Source organism: Solanum stenotomum, chromosome 6, assembly GCF_019186545.1.
Source record: "Solanum stenotomum isolate F172 chromosome 6, ASM1918654v1, whole genome shotgun sequence".
Lineage (NCBI taxonomy): Eukaryota > Viridiplantae > Streptophyta > Magnoliopsida > Solanales > Solanaceae > Solanum > Solanum stenotomum.
This window is the reverse complement of record NC_064287.1, coordinates 59415928-59437461: the sequence shown is the minus strand read 5'-3', so window position 1 is coordinate 59437461 and position 21534 is coordinate 59415928. Positions and strand designations below refer to the sequence as shown.

At 37.2% G+C, this 21534-nt stretch overlaps 3 protein-coding genes and 1 non-coding gene across 6 annotated transcripts; all 4 read left to right on the top strand.

The window, feature by feature from the left end:
- The first annotated feature begins 671 nt into the window (after positions 1-671).
- On the top strand, positions 672-5125 carry LOC125867369 (ACT domain-containing protein ACR9). Its single transcript, XM_049547845.1, has 6 exons — positions 672-991; positions 2126-2344; positions 2432-2537; positions 3541-3889; positions 4211-4495; positions 4573-5125. Exons 1-6 carry the CDS (start codon positions 838-840, stop codon positions 4717-4719), a joined length of 1260 nt encoding a protein of 419 aa, XP_049403802.1. The 5' UTR covers positions 672-837; the 3' UTR covers positions 4720-5125.
- Positions 5126-6020: 895 nt separating this feature from the next.
- Positions 6021-13406, top strand: LOC125866830 (elongator complex protein 1). 3 transcript variants are annotated; one of them, XM_049547191.1, is made up of 6 exons: positions 6021-6284; positions 7306-7627; positions 8572-11629; positions 12004-12102; positions 12190-12508; positions 13085-13406. In XM_049547191.1, the coding sequence occupies exons 1-5, from the start codon at positions 6126-6128 to the stop codon at positions 12497-12499; spliced, it is 3948 nt and encodes a 1315-aa protein (XP_049403148.1). In that variant the 5' UTR covers positions 6021-6125; the 3' UTR covers positions 12500-12508; positions 13085-13406. The 3 variants fall into 3 exon arrangements, with proteins under 3 accessions (XP_049403148.1, XP_049403149.1, XP_049403150.1); XM_049547192.1 differs by having other exon boundaries at positions 13082-13396; XM_049547193.1 differs by lacking the exon at positions 6021-6284 and having other exon boundaries at positions 7408-7623.
- An 825-nt stretch (positions 13407-14231) lies between these two features.
- Positions 14232-14303, top strand: TRNAC-GCA (transfer RNA cysteine (anticodon GCA)). Its single transcript has one exon. It is a non-coding gene; the product is annotated as a tRNA-Cys (tRNA).
- A 426-nt stretch (positions 14304-14729) lies between these two features.
- LOC125866567 (uncharacterized) lies at positions 14730-21534 on the top strand. Its single transcript, XM_049546834.1, has 9 exons — positions 14730-14868; positions 16219-17866; positions 18077-18303; positions 18375-18707; positions 19273-19519; positions 20016-20144; positions 20222-20437; positions 20728-20851; positions 21049-21534. The coding sequence occupies exons 2-9, from the start codon at positions 16319-16321 to the stop codon at positions 21282-21284; spliced, it is 3060 nt and encodes a 1019-aa protein (XP_049402791.1). The 5' UTR covers positions 14730-14868; positions 16219-16318; the 3' UTR covers positions 21285-21534.

Below are 21534 nucleotides of genomic sequence, written 5' to 3'. Positions count from 1 at the left end.
TCCAATACAAATACCAGACACACACGAGTATTTTATTGCCAGTAGTGAAAAATGCCAAACCACATCAACATCTGCGAAGCAAAACGTGATATGTACAATAGAGTATTCGATACTATCAAGAATATTCAACCCAATACACGCGCACAAGTATTTTATTGCTAGTAGTGAAAAATGCCAAACCACACCTACGAAGCAAAACATGATATGTACAATGGAATCTTTCGATATTACCGAGATTATTCAGACCCAATACAAACACCAAACGTGCACGAGTATTTTGTTGCGAGTAGTTAAAAATATCAAACCACATCAACAACACCTGAAGTAAAACGTGATACGTATAATAGATCATTCAATATTATCAAAATTATTCAGACTCAATATAAATATCAGACACACAAAAATATTTTGCTGCTAGTAGTAAAAAATACCAAACCATATCAACACGGGCGAAGCAAAACGTGATATATACAATAGAACATTCAATACTATCAAGATTATTTAGATCCCATACAAATATTAAACTCACACGAGTATTTTATTACTAGTAGAGAAAAATGCCAAACTACATCTGACGTGGTAATGATGTGTCTATGGGTCCCATTTTTTAACCAAACAACTTCTTCTTCAACAATTATTATCACTGATGAAAAAAAAAAACATTGATTTGTTGCAGAATAGGGGGTGGCGATTTTGTCTTTAAAGCCCCTCAAAGTTCATATATATATATGTATTCGCCCGGATAAGTTTCTCAGATTCAGACGCCGGTCACCGGTGCATTCTTCCCGGAGAAATTTCTGATATATAGCCGCCGGTGCCGGTGAATTTGAACAAAAAATGGGGATTGCATGGGACGATGTCGTTTTGATTGAACACAGAGAGAAATCCGATGAACCGACTTCTATCACCGTAAATTGCCCTGATAAAGCTGGACTTGGATGCGACCTTTGCAGGATTGTTCTGGAATTCGGACTCTATGTTACTCGTGGAGGTTAGACGGAAAATTACACTGTTTATATATTAAATGTTGAATCCTGCTTGGCTTTTTCGCGTGTTTACTTCTTCATTTCTTCATGTTTTGAATCTGCTTGGTGAAAATCATGGCTCTGCGCCTCGGGTTGTGAGGTGTCTTATTCTTTCATTAGGATTTGGATCTACATTTTTCTTTTTTTGAATTGTTGTTCTCAGTTTCTATTGATTGTTTTTTAACATTGAATGCTAATTTTGCTTGATAAGCTGATGGTTTGTGGTTGATTTGTATGTATGCTATATGTTGGTGTATTTCAATATGTATACTGAAATGGTGGCTAAAGGTTTGTGCTTTTTGTGTTAGTTTTTTGATTTGGTTTGTTAATCTTTTGAGTCATTGATAAAAAAATTGAAAAAATGTTTGTTTTAGTAACCATGGTGTATGGTTAGCTTGCGTCCGCTTCAACTGATTTTGCAAGGTACTTGCTATCTCCACATTCACTAGTTGTCAACTTCTCTACCTTCTCAAAGGTAGGGGTAAGGTGTGTGTACACTTCTACCCTCCCCGGATCACACTTGTGGGATTACACTGGATTTGTTGTTGTTGTTGTTGTTGTTACCTGGTACCTCCACAAGTACGGTGACCGAGTAACTCTATCCACCAAGGCGGGGATAGATGGGAAGAAACATAGTTTTTTTGCCTCCGGTTGGTGTTGAATCAAAGTCCTCATGTTAATAGATGAGGTTTGATTTTCTAATTTCCCAATCTATGTTTAGTGTTCAGTGTTATGATAAAACTGTTAGAGGGAGAGGAGAGGAGAAAAGAAAAGAGATTAATAAACCATCGTGTTGCTTGCTTTCAGGTTGAATTTTCTGTTTAAAAGTACTTAGCTTATTATAGTTGAGGTTTTCTGAATCCTGTCCAGTGTCAAAGTTTGGAAACAATTACTAGACAAACAAACTACTTGCGATGAAATGTCAGAATACATCTTTAGTTGAACTAATGTGTTTTCATGTTTACATATAGCTTCAAGTTCTTGCATTTTCCTGACAGAATGTGTGTTAGCTCAATTATTTCCGTCTTTTTAACGCCTTCATGATTTTTTTCACCAGCTACTTGACGTGTTTTATGATATGGATGGATAAATTAATACAGATTTTGCTACTGATGGGAAATGGTGTTACATAGTACTGTGGGTTGTGCCACGTCCAAGCTCGCTAAAGGTGGATTGGGGAAGCTTGAAAAATAGGCTTATGTCTACATGTCCCTCATGCATGATTTCATTCTACCTAAACCAACAGTCCACTGCTTCTGCACCGCCTTCAGTTTACCTATTGAAGGTGTTTTGCCTAGACAGGAAAGGATTGCTACATGGTAAGCATAATGTGTCTTAACTTTTTGTGCTTTTTTTTACTAGCACACGGTTTCTAAAGTTCTCATGTGGTTATTTGTGCTTTTCAGATGTTACTAAGATCCTTTGCGAGCTTGAGCTAACAATTCAAAGAGTGAAAGTTATGACAACACCAGACGACAAAGTTTTGGATCTCTTCTTCATAACAGATTGCATGTAAGTCTCTTGAAGTTCTCAACAGGTTTACGTTGCCTTTGATCTTTAGCCTAATTGACTTATGGTGATCTATTCAGTATAAAATTTGTTTATTCTGTGGCCTTGCTGCATCTTTATTGATGCTGCTAATGCCATAAGACCATACCACCTCTGATGGTTGAACCAGATACACAGTGGTTGGCTGTTAGACTGAAAAAGTCCCCTTTTCAACTGACCAGTATAAACTAAGCCCAACAACCATTGAGGTGAAAGAAACAATGTCAAACTCAATTCCCAAGCATTATGCTGTCCTTACACATGTATACCGAACCAATACTGAAAGATCTTATATGTTAAAGACATGGATGTACTTTAGTGAATTCTCTATGAAAATTAGCAGTAATTTTTTCCTTTTCTTTGGAATGAATTTTTGTTTGTATAGAGAAAATTGAGTATAGAGGAATCATATAGCCCCAAGTAGTTTGAGTTTGAGGTTTAGTTGATTGGTTGGCTGATTTTGCCTTAAGCATGAAGTATATTCACAAGATATGTCAGCCAACGTAGTTGTTAAAAATCTTTTTTTTTTCTATTAATTATTGGAAGGATTTTATTATTTTTGCACTTTTTACCGGAAAACTGAACAATTGACTGCGGATGGAATGGTGATGCTGTTGGTGGCTTGATATCAGTTTCATAATATAATATCTTAAAACAACCAGAATGTTTAACTACAGAAAATAATTATTGATGTAACTTATGTTCCACAAAAACCTGCCCCCAAGTTATGCTGCGACTCTTCGCTAATATATTATTGTGTTTATTGTAGAATACTATGATTTGTCTGTTGTTGATCCTTTTGGTAATTCTACTTCATTTCCACCATATGATTTAACTGTTGGGCCGTGAAAGTTGATGCTCCTCTGCTGCTATCAAATGAGGAAAAGCCTAAGCATTACAGTAAAAGTTATCAGTAATTGCCTGTTATGTGGTATTTACATTTCTGCTTGGTATTCTTGCATATCAGGGACTTGCTGCACACAAAACAAAGACGAGATGAGACATGTGAACATCTAAGCAATGTTCTGGGAGAATATTGCATTAGCTGTGAACTTCAGTTGTCGGGGCCTGAATGTGAAGTTCAGCAAGGATTCACTTCTCTTCCACAAGAAGTTGCAGAAGAGTTGTTTAGTTGTGAATTGTCTAAGGAAGCAGTTCCCATGTCCTCTGCATCTGATACAGCAAAATTAAAGAAGGCAACCATCACAGTGGATAACTTATTGAGCCCAGTCCATACGTTGCTTCAAATACAATGCGTTGATCAAAAGGGCCTCATCTATGACATTTTGAAGACTTCAAAGGACTGTGATATTCGGGTAACCATATATTTTACCAACTGTGTAGTGAATGCCTTTTCTCTGGAATCAAATTTGTGTTGTAAGCAAACCACTTTCGACGTGTAGATGGTTCTCAAAATTTATGTCCTGTGAAATTTTGATGTGTTAAAGGAGTCTGCTATATATACTGGAGCTGCAGTTCTTGTCTAAATTGTTCACAACGGACATAAAAGATCGGAACTATCTAATGAATGTGATTATCTATACTTCATATCTTCATTGGTGCTTCTAGTTTGGAATATCTTTGCTATTGCCTTATTTTCAGACGTTAAACTTATGTGCCTGTTATTTCTTGTCTAGATTGCTTTTGGAAGAATCCAGTCTACTGCCAAGGGTTATCGTACTATAGACCTATTTATCCAGACAACAGATGGGAAAAAGATTATCGATGATGAAAACATAAAATCTTTGTGTTCTCGCTTGAAGGAAGAGATGCTTCATCCACTTCGAGTCACTGTTGGTAGTCGTGGCCCAGATACAGAACTACTGGTTGCCAACCCCGTTGAGTTATCCGGAAAGGGAAGGCCACGTGTTTTCTATGATGTCACAATTGCCTTAAAAGAGCTCGGGATCTGTATTTTCTCTGTAAGTAGCCATATCCTCAAATTCTCCTCCATACACGTTTTTACTTCCATGGCTCTAACAGATACACATTTCTGCAGGCTGAAATTGCAAGACATTCAACAGCAGAGAGGCAATGGGAAGTTTATAGGTTCCGATTGGATGAAAGCCCAGAGTACCCGTTAGCTAGCAAGAAAGCTCGGACTGATATCGTGGATAAAGTGAAAAAAGCACTAATGGGCTGGTGAAAATTCAAAATGTACCATAGCATCAAGTCTTTTAACTCAGCTCAGCAACGTCCAACGGTCACCATGTATGTATATCTACCTGCAAGAAAACAAACGGAAGCTTAAGGAGAACCCTGAGCCATCGGAGAACCATTGCCTCGAGAGCTGATTCTGTGACTTATCTAGGCTTCTTTTGAGAACAGTAGCTGTATGAGTTTTATGAGAGGTTGTAATGTTGTACCTCTGCTTTAAATCAGATCTCCTTTACTTCACCATTTCTCTTCCCTTTCTGCATATTATGTTGTTATGGGCAGTGTGCATTTGGTATATTTTAAGATAAAAATGTATATATAAGTAATGTATTTCGCAGGTGCTTGATGAAATGCACACAAGCTAAATAATATATCATTGTTATAATTTTCTTTAATGTTTCTCTAATATATATTAATTTTGGAAGTTGTAATCTCATATAATAAGACAATGATCAAAACAATAGTCGATAGGGTTAAAATTGTCCTTAAACTATCGTAAATTGACAATTTTGCCCTGTTAATAGTTGGGATTAACCGTCCCCTCGACGTTATCTCTAATTTGCGAAGTGATTTACCTTTTTGTTCCTTTTTAATGAAGTGGTCTATACTTTTGATTAAGTTTTTCGATTCGAGCCTTAACAAAGCATTTCATTTTCAATGTAAAAAAATTTCAAAGCGAATTTAAATTTAACTTAGACGCAACGTCGTATTAAATACTTGCTGAAAATAAAGGTAAAATTTAATGAGTTATTGTATAAATACACACCTACTGAATTGGATGGTGACCATCACGACTTACTGGAAATTTTTGAGTCGTGATGATTTTGACTTTCTTTTAGATGAGAGACTAGATGAAAATAAAGCTAAAAATTAATGAGTTAATTGTTAAATACACACTTATCAAATTGGATGTAGGTATAATCACGAATTGTGATAATTTTGGCTCTATTTTTTTTTAGATGAGACACTAGATGAAAATAAAGCTAAAAATTTAATGAGTTAACGGTTAAATACACACCTATTGATTTGGATGTAGGTGCCATCACGATTTAGGGGAGATTTTTGAGTCGTGATAATTTTGCTCTCTTTTAGTTTTCATCTAATATTTCATATCCATTTTAGAGGCTGACTAATTTTAATTTGCATAAAAAATCTCATTTCAAAGGTAAAACACTATCTTTGTGGCTCAAATCCATTCGAGATAACTAAGTACTTACAACACCATTGCAACTCAACTCGTAAAAAAAAAGTTCTCTAAAAACATAATAAGTTTAAACCCTAAAACACCTTCTTCTAGGGTTCAGCAACCAGTAAAACCCAAAAAACCTTCTTCTTCTTCGTTCATCAATTTGGTCTCTGAAATTCTTCGATTCGGTTGCTACCTACACAAGGAAGATGAAGAATCTGAAGATATTGAAGGAGCAATTCTCGAAGCTTCAGTTACAGTCCGAAGATGAAGTTATCAGCTTTGCAGCATTTGACGTCGAACGCAATCGTCTCTTTTTAGCTTCATCTTCAAACTTCATATACACTTTATCTCTTCCATCATCTGATGTAAGTTCTTCCAAATTGTTGCAGTTTTATTTATTTTTTTAAATTTTGAATCTAATTGTTGCACGCATTTGATATATACTAGTATGTGAACTTTGACGAACATGTTAAAGATGTGTTTTTATAATTATATTGATAAGAGAAGAATTGTCCTATCAAGGTAGGGGTAAGGTCTGCGTAAACACTATCCTTGTTAGACCTCACTTGTGAAAATTATATGAGGAGAATTGTCCGGGTGTGTATAGGAAACAACCTCTCTACCTCTCAAAGGTAAGGTAGGGATAAGGTCTACGTAAACACTACCCTCCCCAAAATCCCACTTGTGACATTACACTTTGTTGTTGAAATGATAAGGATTGCAACTTGTATAGTTTTTGAATAGTGAGTTGATATAATCCAATTTAACTTTGAAGATTAATCATTGGATAAGTAAAAAAGTGTGTCATATACTGGGACATATTATTATCACTAATGACTAAGATAAACAATTTAAATGGCCTATGGCGTGTCCTCGATTTGGAGTTAGTTCTTCTTATGTATGCGCTGGCCTTAATTGGAGAAGTGGTGAATTTTTTTCTTTTTCAATTTTTGCTTGCAAATTTGTTTGTTTGCAAAGGTTTTAACTTTCTTTGCTGACTTTGAAAAGCTTATTATCAAAGAAGGTTAATTTTTTCCCCTAAGTTTGGAGAAAAGATTGTTTTTAAACAACCTTAACATAGCTTTAATACTTGAATTTTTCTTTTTGCAAAAGAAAAAAAAACAAAAAACAAATGCCTTAAAAGATTTTCCTAATTTCTGGGAAGTATTATGTAGTTAGACCAAACACTATGAATTTACTTTGCTTCCTCTTCATACTTGATATACACTACTAAATTGTTGTTCGTATTTAGTAATCACTATTATCATCAATAACTAGGATAACAAATTTAAATGGCCCTGTTACAGGCTCAGGATTTAGATTTCTTCATATGTAAGTTTGTCCTCACAGAAAAATTATTCTCTGACTAGCTTGGTGTTATGGCAGAATGCAGGAGCTTGGGATTCCATATCAGATAACCTTATTGATTTAGAGCCTGGGGATTTCATTACTTCCATGGATTATTTAATGGAAAAAGAAGCGTTAATTATTGGGACTTCGTATGGTCTTCTATTGCTATACACTGCAGATGATAATACGACAGAGATTGTTGGCCGATTGGAGGGTGGAGTAAAGTGTATCTCACCTAGTCCAGATGGAGATCTTCTTGGTGTAATTACTGGTTTTGGACAGATTCTAGTGATGACACCCGACTGGGATGTTTTATACGAGATGGCTCTTGATGATCTGCCTGAAGATATTGACGTACGTAAGGACTTCTTTCCATATATCTGAATTAATAAATGCTTTTGCCTCTTCAAGTGAAGTTCTATCATCCTTTTAAAATAATCTTTTGGTGATTATATGTACATTTCAGGAATACTTTTTTGAAGATCAAATTCTTTGAAATCACAAGCATGACATCATTTTTGGTTGCTATATTTTCCTCTATTGGGATCATTTTACTATTGTCTTTTCCAGGCTGAAGCTATGTATAATATTAAGAGGGTTGAATTTTACTGGTATAAACATTTTCTTATGTTTAAAGAAAGTTGAACTGCGGAAAATGACAGTTCTAGTTTGGTTTAGTTAGTTTCATAATTATTTGAAAATTATGTTTACTATCCAGACAGTATCTGAAATTTTGGTTTCTAGTTTGGTTTGGTTTAGTTAGTTTCATAATTATTTGAAAATTATATATATTTTCCAGACAGTATCTGAAATTTTGTTTAATATGATAAACTTGTACAGTAATTGAAGGTAACAGGAATGTCTGCTGGCTTTTTAATTGGTGTCTTGTCCAGTTCTTCGATATATGTGCTAGTTTTCTTATCAAAATGCCACTGGTCCTCCGCATGTGAAAACATTAGTTCTTGTGGTATTAAGGATTACCGAGCTGACTTAATTCTGATGGAGGTTGAAGCATGCAAAGGTCATTATATTAACTCTTGATTTTCAGTTTGCAAGTATGTGAATAAGCCTCCATTTATATTGCCCTCTCGGAAAAGTTAATACGATAGCATGTCTTGTACATTGAGTGTACTAACAGAGTTATTGAAGTCTTCACTCTTACCTTTTCTCGCAAACATATTTTCTTTCAAGAATGTAACTTGAATGTACATTTTCATATTTGATTGCACACATTTGGTGCTTGAAATTTGTATTATGCTTCTGTTAAGAAAATGACTGAAAATTATTGCGCTGTTGATTCAGATGAACATACTTACTCTTCCAATTATTCGTTGGAGAGCCCTATTTCATGGCGAGGTGATGGCAAATACATTGCAACGTTAAGCAGGGTGAATAATTCTCAGACCTTGCATAAAAAGCTTAAAATCTGGGAACGGGACTCAGGGGCACTCCATTCTGTTTCAGAATCAAATCCTTTCATGGGATCAACTTTGGATTGGATGCCCAGTGGAGCCAAAATTGCTGCAGTTTATGACCGAAAGGAAGATAGAAAATGCCCATCCATAGTTTTCTTTGAGAGGAATGGGTTAGAAAGAAGCTCATTTTGCCTCAACGTAGAAATTGATGCTACTGTAGAACTTGTGAAGTGGAATTGTAACTCGGACCTTCTAGCAGCTGTGGTCAGAGGAGAAAAGTACGACTCTCTGAAGATCTGGTTCTTAAGTAACAACCACTGGTATTTAAAACAAGAAATCAGATACATGAAGGATGACAGAGTTAGATTCATGTGGGATCCGATAAAGCCTCTACAGTTGGTTACTTGGACTACAAGTGGGCATATCACAACCTATAACTTTGTCTGGAATACAGCTGTCATGAATAACTCAGTGGCACTTGTAATTGATGACTCCAAGATACTAATAACCCCTCTTTCTTTATCTCTCATCCCACCACCTATGTACCTCTTTTGTATGAATTTTCCCTCTGCCATTCAGAGTATGGCATTTTGCTCTAAAAGTTCTATGAATCACCTGGCTGCATCCTTGTCAGATGGCAGATTATGTGTTGTAGAGCTTCCTGCAATTGATTGTTGGGAGGAGCTAGAAGGTAAAGAGTTTGATGTTGAGGCTGCCTCTTTTGATTCAGGATATAATTCTTTCATTCACCTTGCATGGTTGGATTCACACAAGCTTCTTGGTGTTAGCCATAATCTAATTTGCAACTCAGCAATAAAAGAGTCCTCTAAGGATGAGCTTTCTATGTATTGCCTCCAAGAAATTGAGCTTATGTGTTCTGAAGATCGTATTCCTAATTCAGTGACATGCTCTGGTTGGCAAGCTAAAGGTTTGAATAGTTTGTCTCTTGAAGGTACTGTAATTGGTATAGCTACTGAACAGGGAAATGGATGCTCAGCATATGTTCAGTTTGATGGTGGGAAAGTGTTTGAGTATGCGTTGAAGTTGGCTGATGCCAGAGGGCTTCATCAGAAACGTGAGGATATGAGTTTTTCTTCATCTTGCCCCTGGATGGATCTTGTGCAAATTGGTGGCTCCTTACCTCAGAAGGCTTTGCTTTTTGGTCTTGATAACAGTGGTAGATTGCTTGTTGGTGAAAGGACACTGTGCAACAATTGCAGCAGTTTTTCTTTCTACTCGAATTCTGCTGACCACACTGTCACCCATTTGATTCTTGCAACTAAGCAGGATTTGCTGTTTATCGTCGATATTAGTGATATCCTGAAAGGAGAACTGGAGGTTAAGTATGGGAACTTCCTGGCAGTTTTCAAGCACAGAAAAGGAGAAGATGAAAGAAACTATATTCAAATATGGGAAAGAGGTGCCAGAATCGTAGGTGTTTTGCATGGGGACGAGTCTGCTATCATACTTCAAACAGTTCGAGGGAATCTTGAGTGCGTCTACCCCAGGAAATTGGTTCTAGCCTCAATAATTAATGCTTTGATTCAAGGGCGTTACAAAGATGCATTACTCATGGTAAGAAGGCAAAGAATTGATTTCAATGTTATTATTGACCATTGTGGTTGGCAAAACTTTGTTCAGTCAGTTGCTGAGTTTGTCAAGCAAGTGAACAATTTAAGTTATATAACTGAATTTGTCTGTTCAATAAAGAATGAAAATATCATGGAGACACTGTACAAAAACTATATATCCCTACCTCATGACAATGAAGCTAAAGCTGTAGAACATGGAGACCTTAAGAGTTCTCATAGCAATAGCAAGATCCACTCTGTCTTGCTGGCCATAAGGAAGGCTCTTGAGGAGCATGTAACTGAAAGTCCTGCAAGGGAACTTTGCATTCTGACCACTTTAGCTCGAAGTGACCCTCCAGCTCTTGAACAAGCTTTAGAGAGAATAAAAATAATCCGAGAAAGGGAATTATCGGGTTCAGATGAACTGAGAAGGGAACTCTACCCTTCTGCCGAGGAAGCTTTAAAACATCTTTTGTGGTTGTCTGATTCAGAGGCAGTTTTTGAAGCTGCATTAGGTCTTTATGATTTGAACCTTGCAGCTATTGTCGCCTTGAATTCACAAAAGGACCCGAAAGAGTTTCTTCCCTATCTGCAAGAACTAGAAAACATGCCAATAGTGTTAATGCGATACAATATAGACCTGAAATTGCAGAGGTTTGAGGCTGCGCTTCAGCACATTGTTTCTGCAGGAGATGCTTACTTTGAGGATTCTATGATTCTCATGAAGAAAAATCCCCAACTTTTCCCCTCGGGACTCCAATTGATCACTGATTCTGTCAAGAGAAACCAGGTACTTGAGGCCTGGGGAGATCATTTTAGTTCCATAAAATGCTTTGAGGATGCTGCTGCGACATATTTGTGCTGTTCTTGTTTGGATAAAGGTTTGAAGGCTTATCGTGAGTGTGGTAATTGGGGTGGGGTTCTGACAGTAGCTGGTCTCATTAAACTAGGGAAGGAGGAAGTCTTGCAACTAGCACAGGAGCTTTGTGATGAACTCCAAGCACTTGGTAAACCAGGGGATGCTGCAAAAATAGCTTTGGAGTATTGTGCAGATGTTAATGCTGGTATTAATTTCTTGGTCAGTGCAAGGGAATGGGAAGAAGCTTTGAGGACTGCATTTCTTCACAGGAGAGACGATCTGGTCCTTGAAGTAAGGACTACATCACTTGAGTGTGCCAGCTCATTGGTTAGTGAGTATGAGGAAGGGTTGGAGAAAGTGGGGAAGTACTTGACTCGATATTTAGGTGTTCGACAACGGAGATTATTACTTGCTGCAAAGCTACAGTCAGATGAGCGATCTATAAATGAACTTGATGATGATACTGCTTCTGAAACTAGTAGCAATTTCAGTGGAATGAGTGCATATACCTTGGGGTATGTAATATTTTAATAAGCAACCTTGGAATGTCTTATTGTTTCTTCCAAATAATTGATTCTTGTCATGGTATATGTCATGCTATTACCTTCCTTTTCCAAATATTGCTTTTTTCATTTTTTTTTGGATGTATTCTCTCATATATGCACTGGTAAGTGATGACCCTCTGACCTATTATTTCCTTGTATCTGCCTGTTATCCACAGTGTAGGAGCTACTTTATACCCTTCAGCCTTTTACTATCACACACCAAGGGGGGGGGGGGGGGGGGNGGGGGGATGTATTTGTCAATAGAAAATGATGAACCAATTTCTTCTGTTTCCATGGAAATGTATGTTCTAACTAGCTTCCTGATAACTCTCTTTCATAAGCAGGACAAGAAAGGGATCAGCTGCATCAATCAACTCCAGAGCTAGTACAAAAGCGAGAGACATGAGACGTCAAAGGAATAGAGGGAAAATACGTGCTGGAAGGTATGTTATTATGTCAATGTCATATTTCTTTCTGATGCTGATTATTTTAGTTCCTGATTCTTGTCTTCATGGTAAATTGCAACTTAGTCCTGGTGAGGAGATGGGTTTGGTAGAGCATTTAAAAGGGATGTCACTGACTAGTGGAGCTAAGCGTGAGCTTAAATCTCTCTTGATATGCCTTGTGATGCTGCAAAAGGAAGATATTGCCAGGAAGTTGCAACATGTTGCTACAAATTTTCAACTGTCCCAAATGGCAGCTGTAAAATTAGCTGATGAGGCCATATCAAATGATACAATTAATGAGCATTTCTATGTTCTGGATAATTACATTCCCAAAATAAAGGAAGAAATTCAGCATTCAGAGCTTTTCTCTTGGCAGTCAAAAGTATTGATTTGAAATGCAAAGGTATGCCATTCGGTTCTCTCTCATTTTATGTTACACTTGATCTTTTGTCTTCACCGAGGGTTCTGGTTTGAGCTCAGCATGGTCTTGTAGTTAATAATTGTGATGGTACAATTTAGTGACCCTACCTTAACTGTTTCAGCAACCAGTAATGCTAAGAAAGATGCTAACAAAGCTATTCCACATGCGTCGAGATCCTGTAAAATTGCCAACACATCTAAGAAATAGGGAATAGCAATACACACATATGCGCAACTGTGTTTTACGTATAGATACCTGAATAATATGCTTATCAGAAACGTTGTTCTCTTTCTTTTTTAGACGAAAGGACAGTAGCATATTCCTTTTTAGACACGGAATGGACATTGTCATGTTCTTTTTAACCTGAAGAGTTAACTTACTAGATGGATTTTTCGCCTGAAAGTTCTATGGTCATGACCTCGTCCACTTTTAATACATCACTAATCAAATCTTTTATTTGCGTGGTTTGCTTGAATAGCATTTGTTGGATGATTCTTATTTTTTCATGCCTTTGCTGTTAAAGATAAGTTGCTACAACTATCTTTTCTATGTTAGCAGGCATGTCGTTGATAATCTGAAATGTCATCCTGTTGACTGATGTGGTGGGAAGCGCTACTGAACTTACGAGATGGCTGGCAGAAGTCGATATTTCTTCTAGTTCTCATCATCACAAGATGAGTTCCAATTTCTTGACTAGTAGTATCCCAACGGAATGATTTTCTTACATTTACATTGTAGGTTTCAATTCAACTCATTTTAGTTTTGTAATCTTCTGTATTTTGCATATTTCCGCAGAATCACGGATCTTTTTAACAATTATAAATGGTTATTGCCTTGTTGGTTTTCAACATATGGAATGCAAGTGATTTTTTGTTTGTTTGTTTTAGAAATGAGGCCAATTATCAGTTTATCACTGTGAGCCCAACTTATTGAAATAGTTTGCAAGGCATTTCCATATAAATGATACGTCTTGAATGCTCGTCGTAATCTTTTCTTTTGAGTTGAGGGTCTATTGGAAACAATATTTCTACCTCACAAGGATAAAGGTAAGGTCTACACGCATCCTACCTTCTTCAGACCCTTCTTGATCTGCAATCATTGAGATTACATGGGGTATGTTGTTGCTTGAATGCTTGTCATATGATAGGGATTACAATGAGTATGTTGTTGTTACTTACATGCTCTTTGTATAGTCCAGTTAATCCCCCCCCGCCAATACTTACTCTTTTCCCTGGGACAGCTAATAAAAACTAATACGTCCCCTTCTCAAAGAGATTGCCCTTAGGACTCTATTAAGTGAAGTCATTTAACAGATAGACACAAGTTATGACAACCCTCACTCCCAAAAACAAAAAAGGAAAGGGAGAAAAATTGTGAATGTAGAGATTAGTTGAGGTGAACGAGACGAAGTTGGTTCTACAGTTCCCCGCCCCGGCATAGCGCTTCGCGTTGGAAGAATCAACTTATGTCTTCCTTCTTCATTGATTTGGGGTAAAAATAATTGTCTATCTTCCGTGGTTTGATGAGGATAACTAAGCTGACACACCGGGGTGAACAATTGCCTGACGACAGATTGAAAGCAATCAAAGTGATGATAAGACAATCATATTTATGTATCGATTCTTCATTAATGCAAATGTGTGTATCGAAGTAGGTATCTTTATTTTTATGATACTATTATTTAGTTAATCCAACTAACACCAAAGGGTCCATAGCTCAGTGGTAGAGCATTTGACTGCAGATCAAGAGGTCACCGGTTCGAACCCGGTTGGGCCCTCTTTTATAAGTTGTTTTTTATTTACGTGAAAAACAAACTCATATTTGACTTCGCTTCAATTTATCATTACAATAAATTTAATGCTGATGTGTAGCCATTCCAAAAACATACTAACAAATACACATTTTTAACAAATTTTTTTTATCGATTTTAAAATTCAATGCTAACGTGTAGCTAGTATAATCACACAAATGAAATCTGAGAACAATAGAAAATACATAGATCTTTACCCCTTCTTCTCGAAGGTTGAGGCACAACTAGTTAATACATCGATATAAATATTTTACTTTTATAGAATTCAATCTTTTCCTAAATTAAAAGATTATTATTCTTTTTCATAAAAAATCCTTTTATAATATTTTGGTCAATTACTAATTAATATAAAAAAGGGAAAAAATATAAAAAATTATTCCTAAGTCCCTATAGTGACGGGTAGTGTAAAAAGGAAAAATGGAAAACACACAATTCATTCTTCAGTAGCAGCCGCTCAATGTTGAATCTTCTCATTTCTCCTTCAATTTTTTTTCATTCGCCATGCTCGTTCTAGGGTTTCAGAACTTCTAAGGTATCATCAAATCTCTTTTCTCTGTTATTGTTCATTGATTTTTCCGTATTATGTATGTTTTTTTTTGTAGATCTGTTCGATTTTGAGCTGTATAGGTTGATGTATTTGTATTTGATTTCAGTGATGTTCGTTGATTTAGTGTAATTTTAGTGTTTCGTTTGTATGAACTTTGACAAGATATAGCATGTGAAAAGGAGAAGGATTGTGGAAAATATAGTCGAATGATTAGTTTTGTAGCTGAAATGGAGGATTTATGTAGTTTACTCCAACTAGTATGAGATTGAAGTGTAGTTTATTGATATTTTTTTTAACAACAAAGATGTCAATACCAAATGAAAAATAAGTAGGCGACAAGAGAGTTCGAGTCACCAAGGGTGGGGTAGAAAAAGGTAGGCGTTTGGGACATGAATGGAGTGATATTTGGATAAAATAAAAGTACTCCCTCTGTTTCGATTTGATTGTCTGGTTTTGACTTGGCACGGAGTTTAAGAAAGTAAAGAAAAACTTTTTAATCTTGTGGGTATTAAACTAAAGATATGTAGAATGTACGATAATGTCCTTTAATCTTGTGTATTAAACTAAAGATTTGTAGAATGTACGATAATGTCCTTTAATCTTGTGTTCTTAAACTTGCCACGTGGAAAGTTAAAATTAAAGAGTTGTCAAAAAAGGAAAGAAATATTCTTTTTTGAAATGGACTACAAAGAAAGTAAGATAACAAATTGGAACGGAATTTGAGCTTGAAGTATAATTGATTGATTTACAATACGAGGTTTTGAATTTCGCCGATGTTCTGCAATTTTGGTGTTCCATTTGTAATACAGGATTAAACCGCCTATATGAACTTGACAACACATATCACATGTGAAGGAGGAGGGTTGTGGTAGGTTGATGGTTAGCATAAATTTAGTGGAATGCTTAATTTTGCGGTGGAATCGATATGTAGTTTTTCTATAGTAGTTGACTCTGATAAGTTTGGAATTGAGGTGTAGTTGATTGATTTACAATATGAGGTTTTGAATTTATATACATGAAGCTGATGGTCTGATATATCTTCTTTTCCCAGCCATATTTTGTTCATTTAGGAGATTATAAGCTACAATTTTAGATCCAGTGGAAGTTGAATTGTTGTTTCAGGGAAAATGAACTACTAAATTGTTACCTCTTAGGGGTTTGGACGTTTGATTTCTTCCATAAATAATATACTGCTGAGTCTATTCAAAGTTCTACTAAATGATTTTGGATGTTGGTTGATTGAAATTTCTATAATCAAAAGATGTTGGTTGAATGCGTGTCGTTTGCTGTTTGGCACCAATACTCATTCTAATGTTTTCTATGCTCCTTTCCTAGGTGTTATCCATGTATTATGATTGTTGTTGAGGTTTGGATTAAGTGAAGAGATTATCAAAGCTTTCGAAGAGTTCATCTATTCAGAATTTAAGTCACGGTAATGGCGTGGTTTAGAGCTAGCTCAAGTGTGGCAAAGCTTGCTATTAGAAGGGCTCTATCACAGGGTGGTTCTTACATCCCAAGAACTCGCATACTTCCATCACAAGGTCGATATTTTCATACCACAGTTGTCAGGCCAAAGGCACAAGCTGCTCCTGTCCCAAGACCAGTGCCACTTTCCAAGTTGACTGACAGCTTCTTAGATGGGACGAGCAGCGTCTACCTTGAGGAGCTCCAGCGAGCATGGGAACAAGACCCAAACAGTGTTGATGAGTCGTGGGATAATTTCTTCAGGAATTTTGTTGGACAAGCTGCCACGTCTCCCGGGATTTCAGGCCAGACGATTCAAGAGAGTATGCGTCTTCTGTTGCTCGTGAGAGCTTATCAGGTTAATGGTCATATGAAAGCAAAACTTGATCCATTAGATTTGGAAGCGAGGGAAATACCTGATGATTTGGATCCAGCATTATATGGGTTCACTGAAGCTGATCTCGATAGAGAGTTCTTCCTTGGTGTTTGGAAGATGTCTGGATTCTTGTCTGAGAATCGTCCTGTGCAAACTTTGAAGGCAATATTAACACGACTTGAGCAGGCTTATTGTGGAAGCATTGGGTATGAGTACATGCATATTTCTGATCGTGATAAATGCAATTGGTTGAGAGAGCGGATTGAAACCCCAACATCTATGGAGTACAATCGTGAGCGACGGGAAGTTATTCTTGACCGACTGATGTGGAGTACTCAGTTTGAGAACTTCTTGGCTACCAAGTGGGCGGCAGCCAAGAGATTTGGCCTTGAAGGTTGTGAAACCTTGATTCCTGGCATGAAGGAGATGTTTGACAGGGCAGCAGATCTTGGAGTTGAGAGCATAGTTATTGGGATGCCACATAGAGGAAGATTAAATGTTTTGGGTAACGTTGTTCGAAAGCCACTAAAGCAGATCTTCAGCGAGTTTAGCGGTGGTATAAAACCTGGGGATGATGCTGGTTATGTCGGAACTGGTGATGTCAAGTATCACTTGGGAACTTCTTATGATCGGCCTACTAGGGGTGGGAAAAGAATTCATCTATCTTTGGTTGCAAATCCAAGTCACTTGGAAGCTGTGGATCCAGTTGTTATTGGAAAAACTAGAGCAAAGCAATATTATACGAATGACGAGAATAGAACAAAGAGCATGGGTATTTTGCTCCATGGTGATGGTAGCTTTGCAGGCCAAGGTGTTGTCTATGAGACATTGCATCTGAGTGCTCTTCCGAATTACACAACCGGAGGGACCATTCACATTGTGGTGAATAATCAAGTGGCGTTCACTACTGATCCAACGGCTGGAAGATCATCTCAGTACTGTACTGACGTTGCAAAGGCTTTGGATATTCCAATTTTCCATGTCAATGGTGATGATGTTGAGGCTGTTGCTCATGTGTGTGAACTTGCTGCAGAATGGCGCCAGAAATTCCATGCTGATGTTGTGGTTGATATTGTCTGTTATCGTCGATTTGGACACAATGAAATTGATGAACCATCCTTCACCCAGCCTAAAATGTACAAGGTTAGTTCAATTTAAGTGTATGTGCTTTATAGATAACTATTACTATATTTAGAGTTTTAGATTCGGGGCACAAGTCACTCTGTTCACCTTCCTACTGCAAATTGTGACCTAGTGCGATAGAAATTCATTTATATTCCCACTGGCATTGGGGATCTTCATATATTCTGTATGAAAACACTGATATCTTTATCGTTCTATGTCTTGCAATAGATCATCAGAAATCATCCTTCTTCATTGGAGATCTATCAAAACAAACTCCTAAATTCCGGTCAGGTGGCAAAAGATGATGTGGAAAAGATACATAATAAGATCAATAGAATCCTTAATGAAGAGTTCATTGCTAGTAAAGACTATGTGCCTCAAAAAAGAGACTGGCTTTCTGCTTTTTGGTCTGGTTTTAAGTCTCCTTCACAGCTTTCACGTGTTCGAAACACCGGGTATGCTTTGAACTTAAATGGTTTATTTTTAAGCTTGAACCATGTGACTCAAGATAGGTGCTATTCTGCAGTGTCAAACCTGAGATTTTGACGAATGTCGGGAAAGCAATCACTACGTTTCCAGATGGTTTTAAGCCTCACAGAGCATTAAAAAGGGTTTTTGATGACCGTCGAAAGATGATTGAGACAGGGGAGGGTGTCGACTGGGCTGTTGGAGAAGCACTTGCTTTTGCAACATTGCTTGTGGAAGGTAATCATGTTAGGTTGAGTGGTCAGGATGTTGAGAGAGGTACTTTCAGTCACAGACATTCTGTTATTCATGATCAGGAGACAGGGGCACAGTACTGTCCTCTTGATCATGTTATGATGAACCAAAATGAAGAGATGTTCACTGTGAGCAACAGGTATATTCTAATAGCTGTTTTATTTGTAATCCAGTTTATGAGGTTGCATTCTTGATGTGTTTCGCCTTTATGTATGCCAGCTTTCCATGCGTATTTTTTCTATTCGTTGGGATATTCAGTTTCCGTTTGATCTCTGCTGAATGATGCTAGTTGCTGTGGCAAATAGTCTGTTGGCTGAGTAAATTCACTTCTAATTGCCTGTCAGAATATGCTTAACTTGATTCATGACTTTTCTTTTGAAGAACTTGATCAATCTACTCAAAAGTTCACATTTGATATCCAGCTCCATTTTAGGAGCACACTTATCTCCTTCGTTTACCAAATCAACAGAAATGTGTTTCTTTCTGAGCTAGTCACTCATGTCGGTCTTACGTTCCTTGTGTTGGTTTCAAGAGTATGATTAAGTTTCAATAAGTCTGTTGAGCAAGTCTTGAAGAGTTATTATGTTTTTGGAGTGGATGTTTTTTTCTGCGGAATATAGTTATTTATTAACAATATCTATTTATCTAATATAAGAGCCTTAAGATCAACATATAACTCTGTTTGCTCTTGTATTTCTGTGCAGCTCCCTTTCAGAGTTTGGTGTTTTGGGATTTGAATTGGGTTATTCAATGGAAAATCCAAATTCGTTGGTAATTTGGGAAGCTCAATTTGGTGATTTTGCTAATGGAGCTCAAGTAATATTTGACCAGTTTGTGAGCAGTGGAGAAGCGAAATGGTTGCGCCAGACTGGATTGGTTGTGCTTTTGCCACATGGTTATGATGGTCAGGGCCCTGAGCATTCAAGTGGACGTTTGGAACGTTTCCTCCAGGTGCATTAGCTGTTCTTCTCTCTAGTAGAAAGCAGAACTTTCTGACAGTTAGGAACTTTCACTTTGCATTCTGGCTAAGGAGCATTGGATAGTCATGAATATGAATATGATATGACATGGTTGAAAGAAAATATAAGATACAAGAGGTTGGAACCATGTGAAATTTTATGAATGAAATTGTGCTTAGAAGTGTGCTACTCAGTGCTAGGTTAAAATAGAATATAAGGCCCAATTTATGTAGTACAGTGAAGTGAATATTGATATGGGCCTGGTTAAAAGATACGATACAAAATTTTATAATGTAATGTCCAATTCATGTACTACAGCGTAGTGAATACTTCAAACAGTTTCCCAAAGGTTCTTGTAATGTTCCGTCTTCCTTTAGAGTCCTGCATCTTCTACTTTTAGGTTTATGAGCTGTGTTCCTCTGATTGCTTCAACAAAGTAAATCACCTTTGTATTTTGCTCAATTTAACGAGATGCTTTCCCATGACAGATGAGTGATGACAACCCATTTGTTATCCCGGAGATGGAACCTACACTACGGAAGCAGATTCAGGAATGTAATTGGCAGGTGGTGAATGTAACAACTCCAGCAAATTATTTCCATGTTTTGCGGCGTCAAGTAAGTGCAACTGCAAGCTTGTTTAAATTTTTGAACTTTTCTGCTTCTTTGTTTTCTCATGTGTAACTGCTTCTCAGATTCACAGAGATTTCCGTAAGCCTCTCATTGTGATGGCCCCAAAGAACTTGCTTCGTCACAAGAGCTGCAAGTCAAATCTATCCGAGTTCGACGATGTCCAAGGTCATCCAGGTTTTGACAAACAAGGTACCAGGTTCAAGCGTCTGATAAAAGATCAGAAGGAGCACTCGGATCTTGAAGAGGGTATCAGACGGCTGGTCCTTTGCTCAGGAAAGGTGTGTAGCATACTCTTTCTTTTGATAATCTCATTTTCATGATCATGTTCTTCCTAAGTTTTTGACATGCAATTATAAACACATTACTGATACATACGATGAGTTAAAAACTTTTCTTTTGATGATGACATGCTGTAGTGTTCTCCTTTCTCACCATGCAGATACAAACATCTTTAGATGCAATATAACACGTTTCTTTGTCACTAGGATAATGAATACATGAATAACACTTTTCTTTTACTCACTCAAGTTAGCAGAGTTAAAATTATTCTTTCATGCCTGTAATGCAGGTCTATTATGAGCTTGACGAAGAAAGAGCTAAAGCTGATGGGAAAGACATTGCTATCTGTCGGGTGGAACAACTTTGTCCTTTCCCATATGACCTTATCCAGCGTGAATTGAAGCGATATCCAAGTATGTGCTCTGAAACATTTGGCTTACCTTTACTCGTTAAATCAAATGAAAATCCGCCTTTATGTATATTTATCCCGAAATTGCATTTGCATAAGCATCCCTGAATGATTGCATGCATACATCTAACCAGGACTTCTGCATAGAGGTAGACAAACCGATTGTCATGTGATAACGAATTCAAACTTTCATATTTTCAGATGCAGAGATAGTTTGGTGCCAAGAAGAGCCAATGAACATGGGCGCATTCAATTACATTGCACCACGCCTTTCTACTGCCATGAAATCACTAGGCAGAGGTAACATGGATGATATCAAGTATGTTGGTCGTGCTCCTTCTGCTGCCACAGCCACTGGTTTCTTCCAGGTTCACGTGAAAGAACAGACCGAGCTTGTCCAGAAAGCGCTGCAACAGGATCCAATTAATCAATTCTGAAGCTTGAACCGTTGATGTACCCATAGCACTGGCCTCCAAAAATGACGCGACGATAGAAATGTTAAGCTATTCTCTGTGCCTGGTATAGCCAGTGTGAGTTTTAATTTGCTTTTTGGAAAAATAAGGCCTTTTTGTTTGTGCTAGTTTTCAGTCAGTTACACAGTTTAAACTGATGCTTTCATACGTATACATATTTCAGTTGGTTACAATTTTGATCAACAATACAACTCACTCAGACTTATCCTTGTTA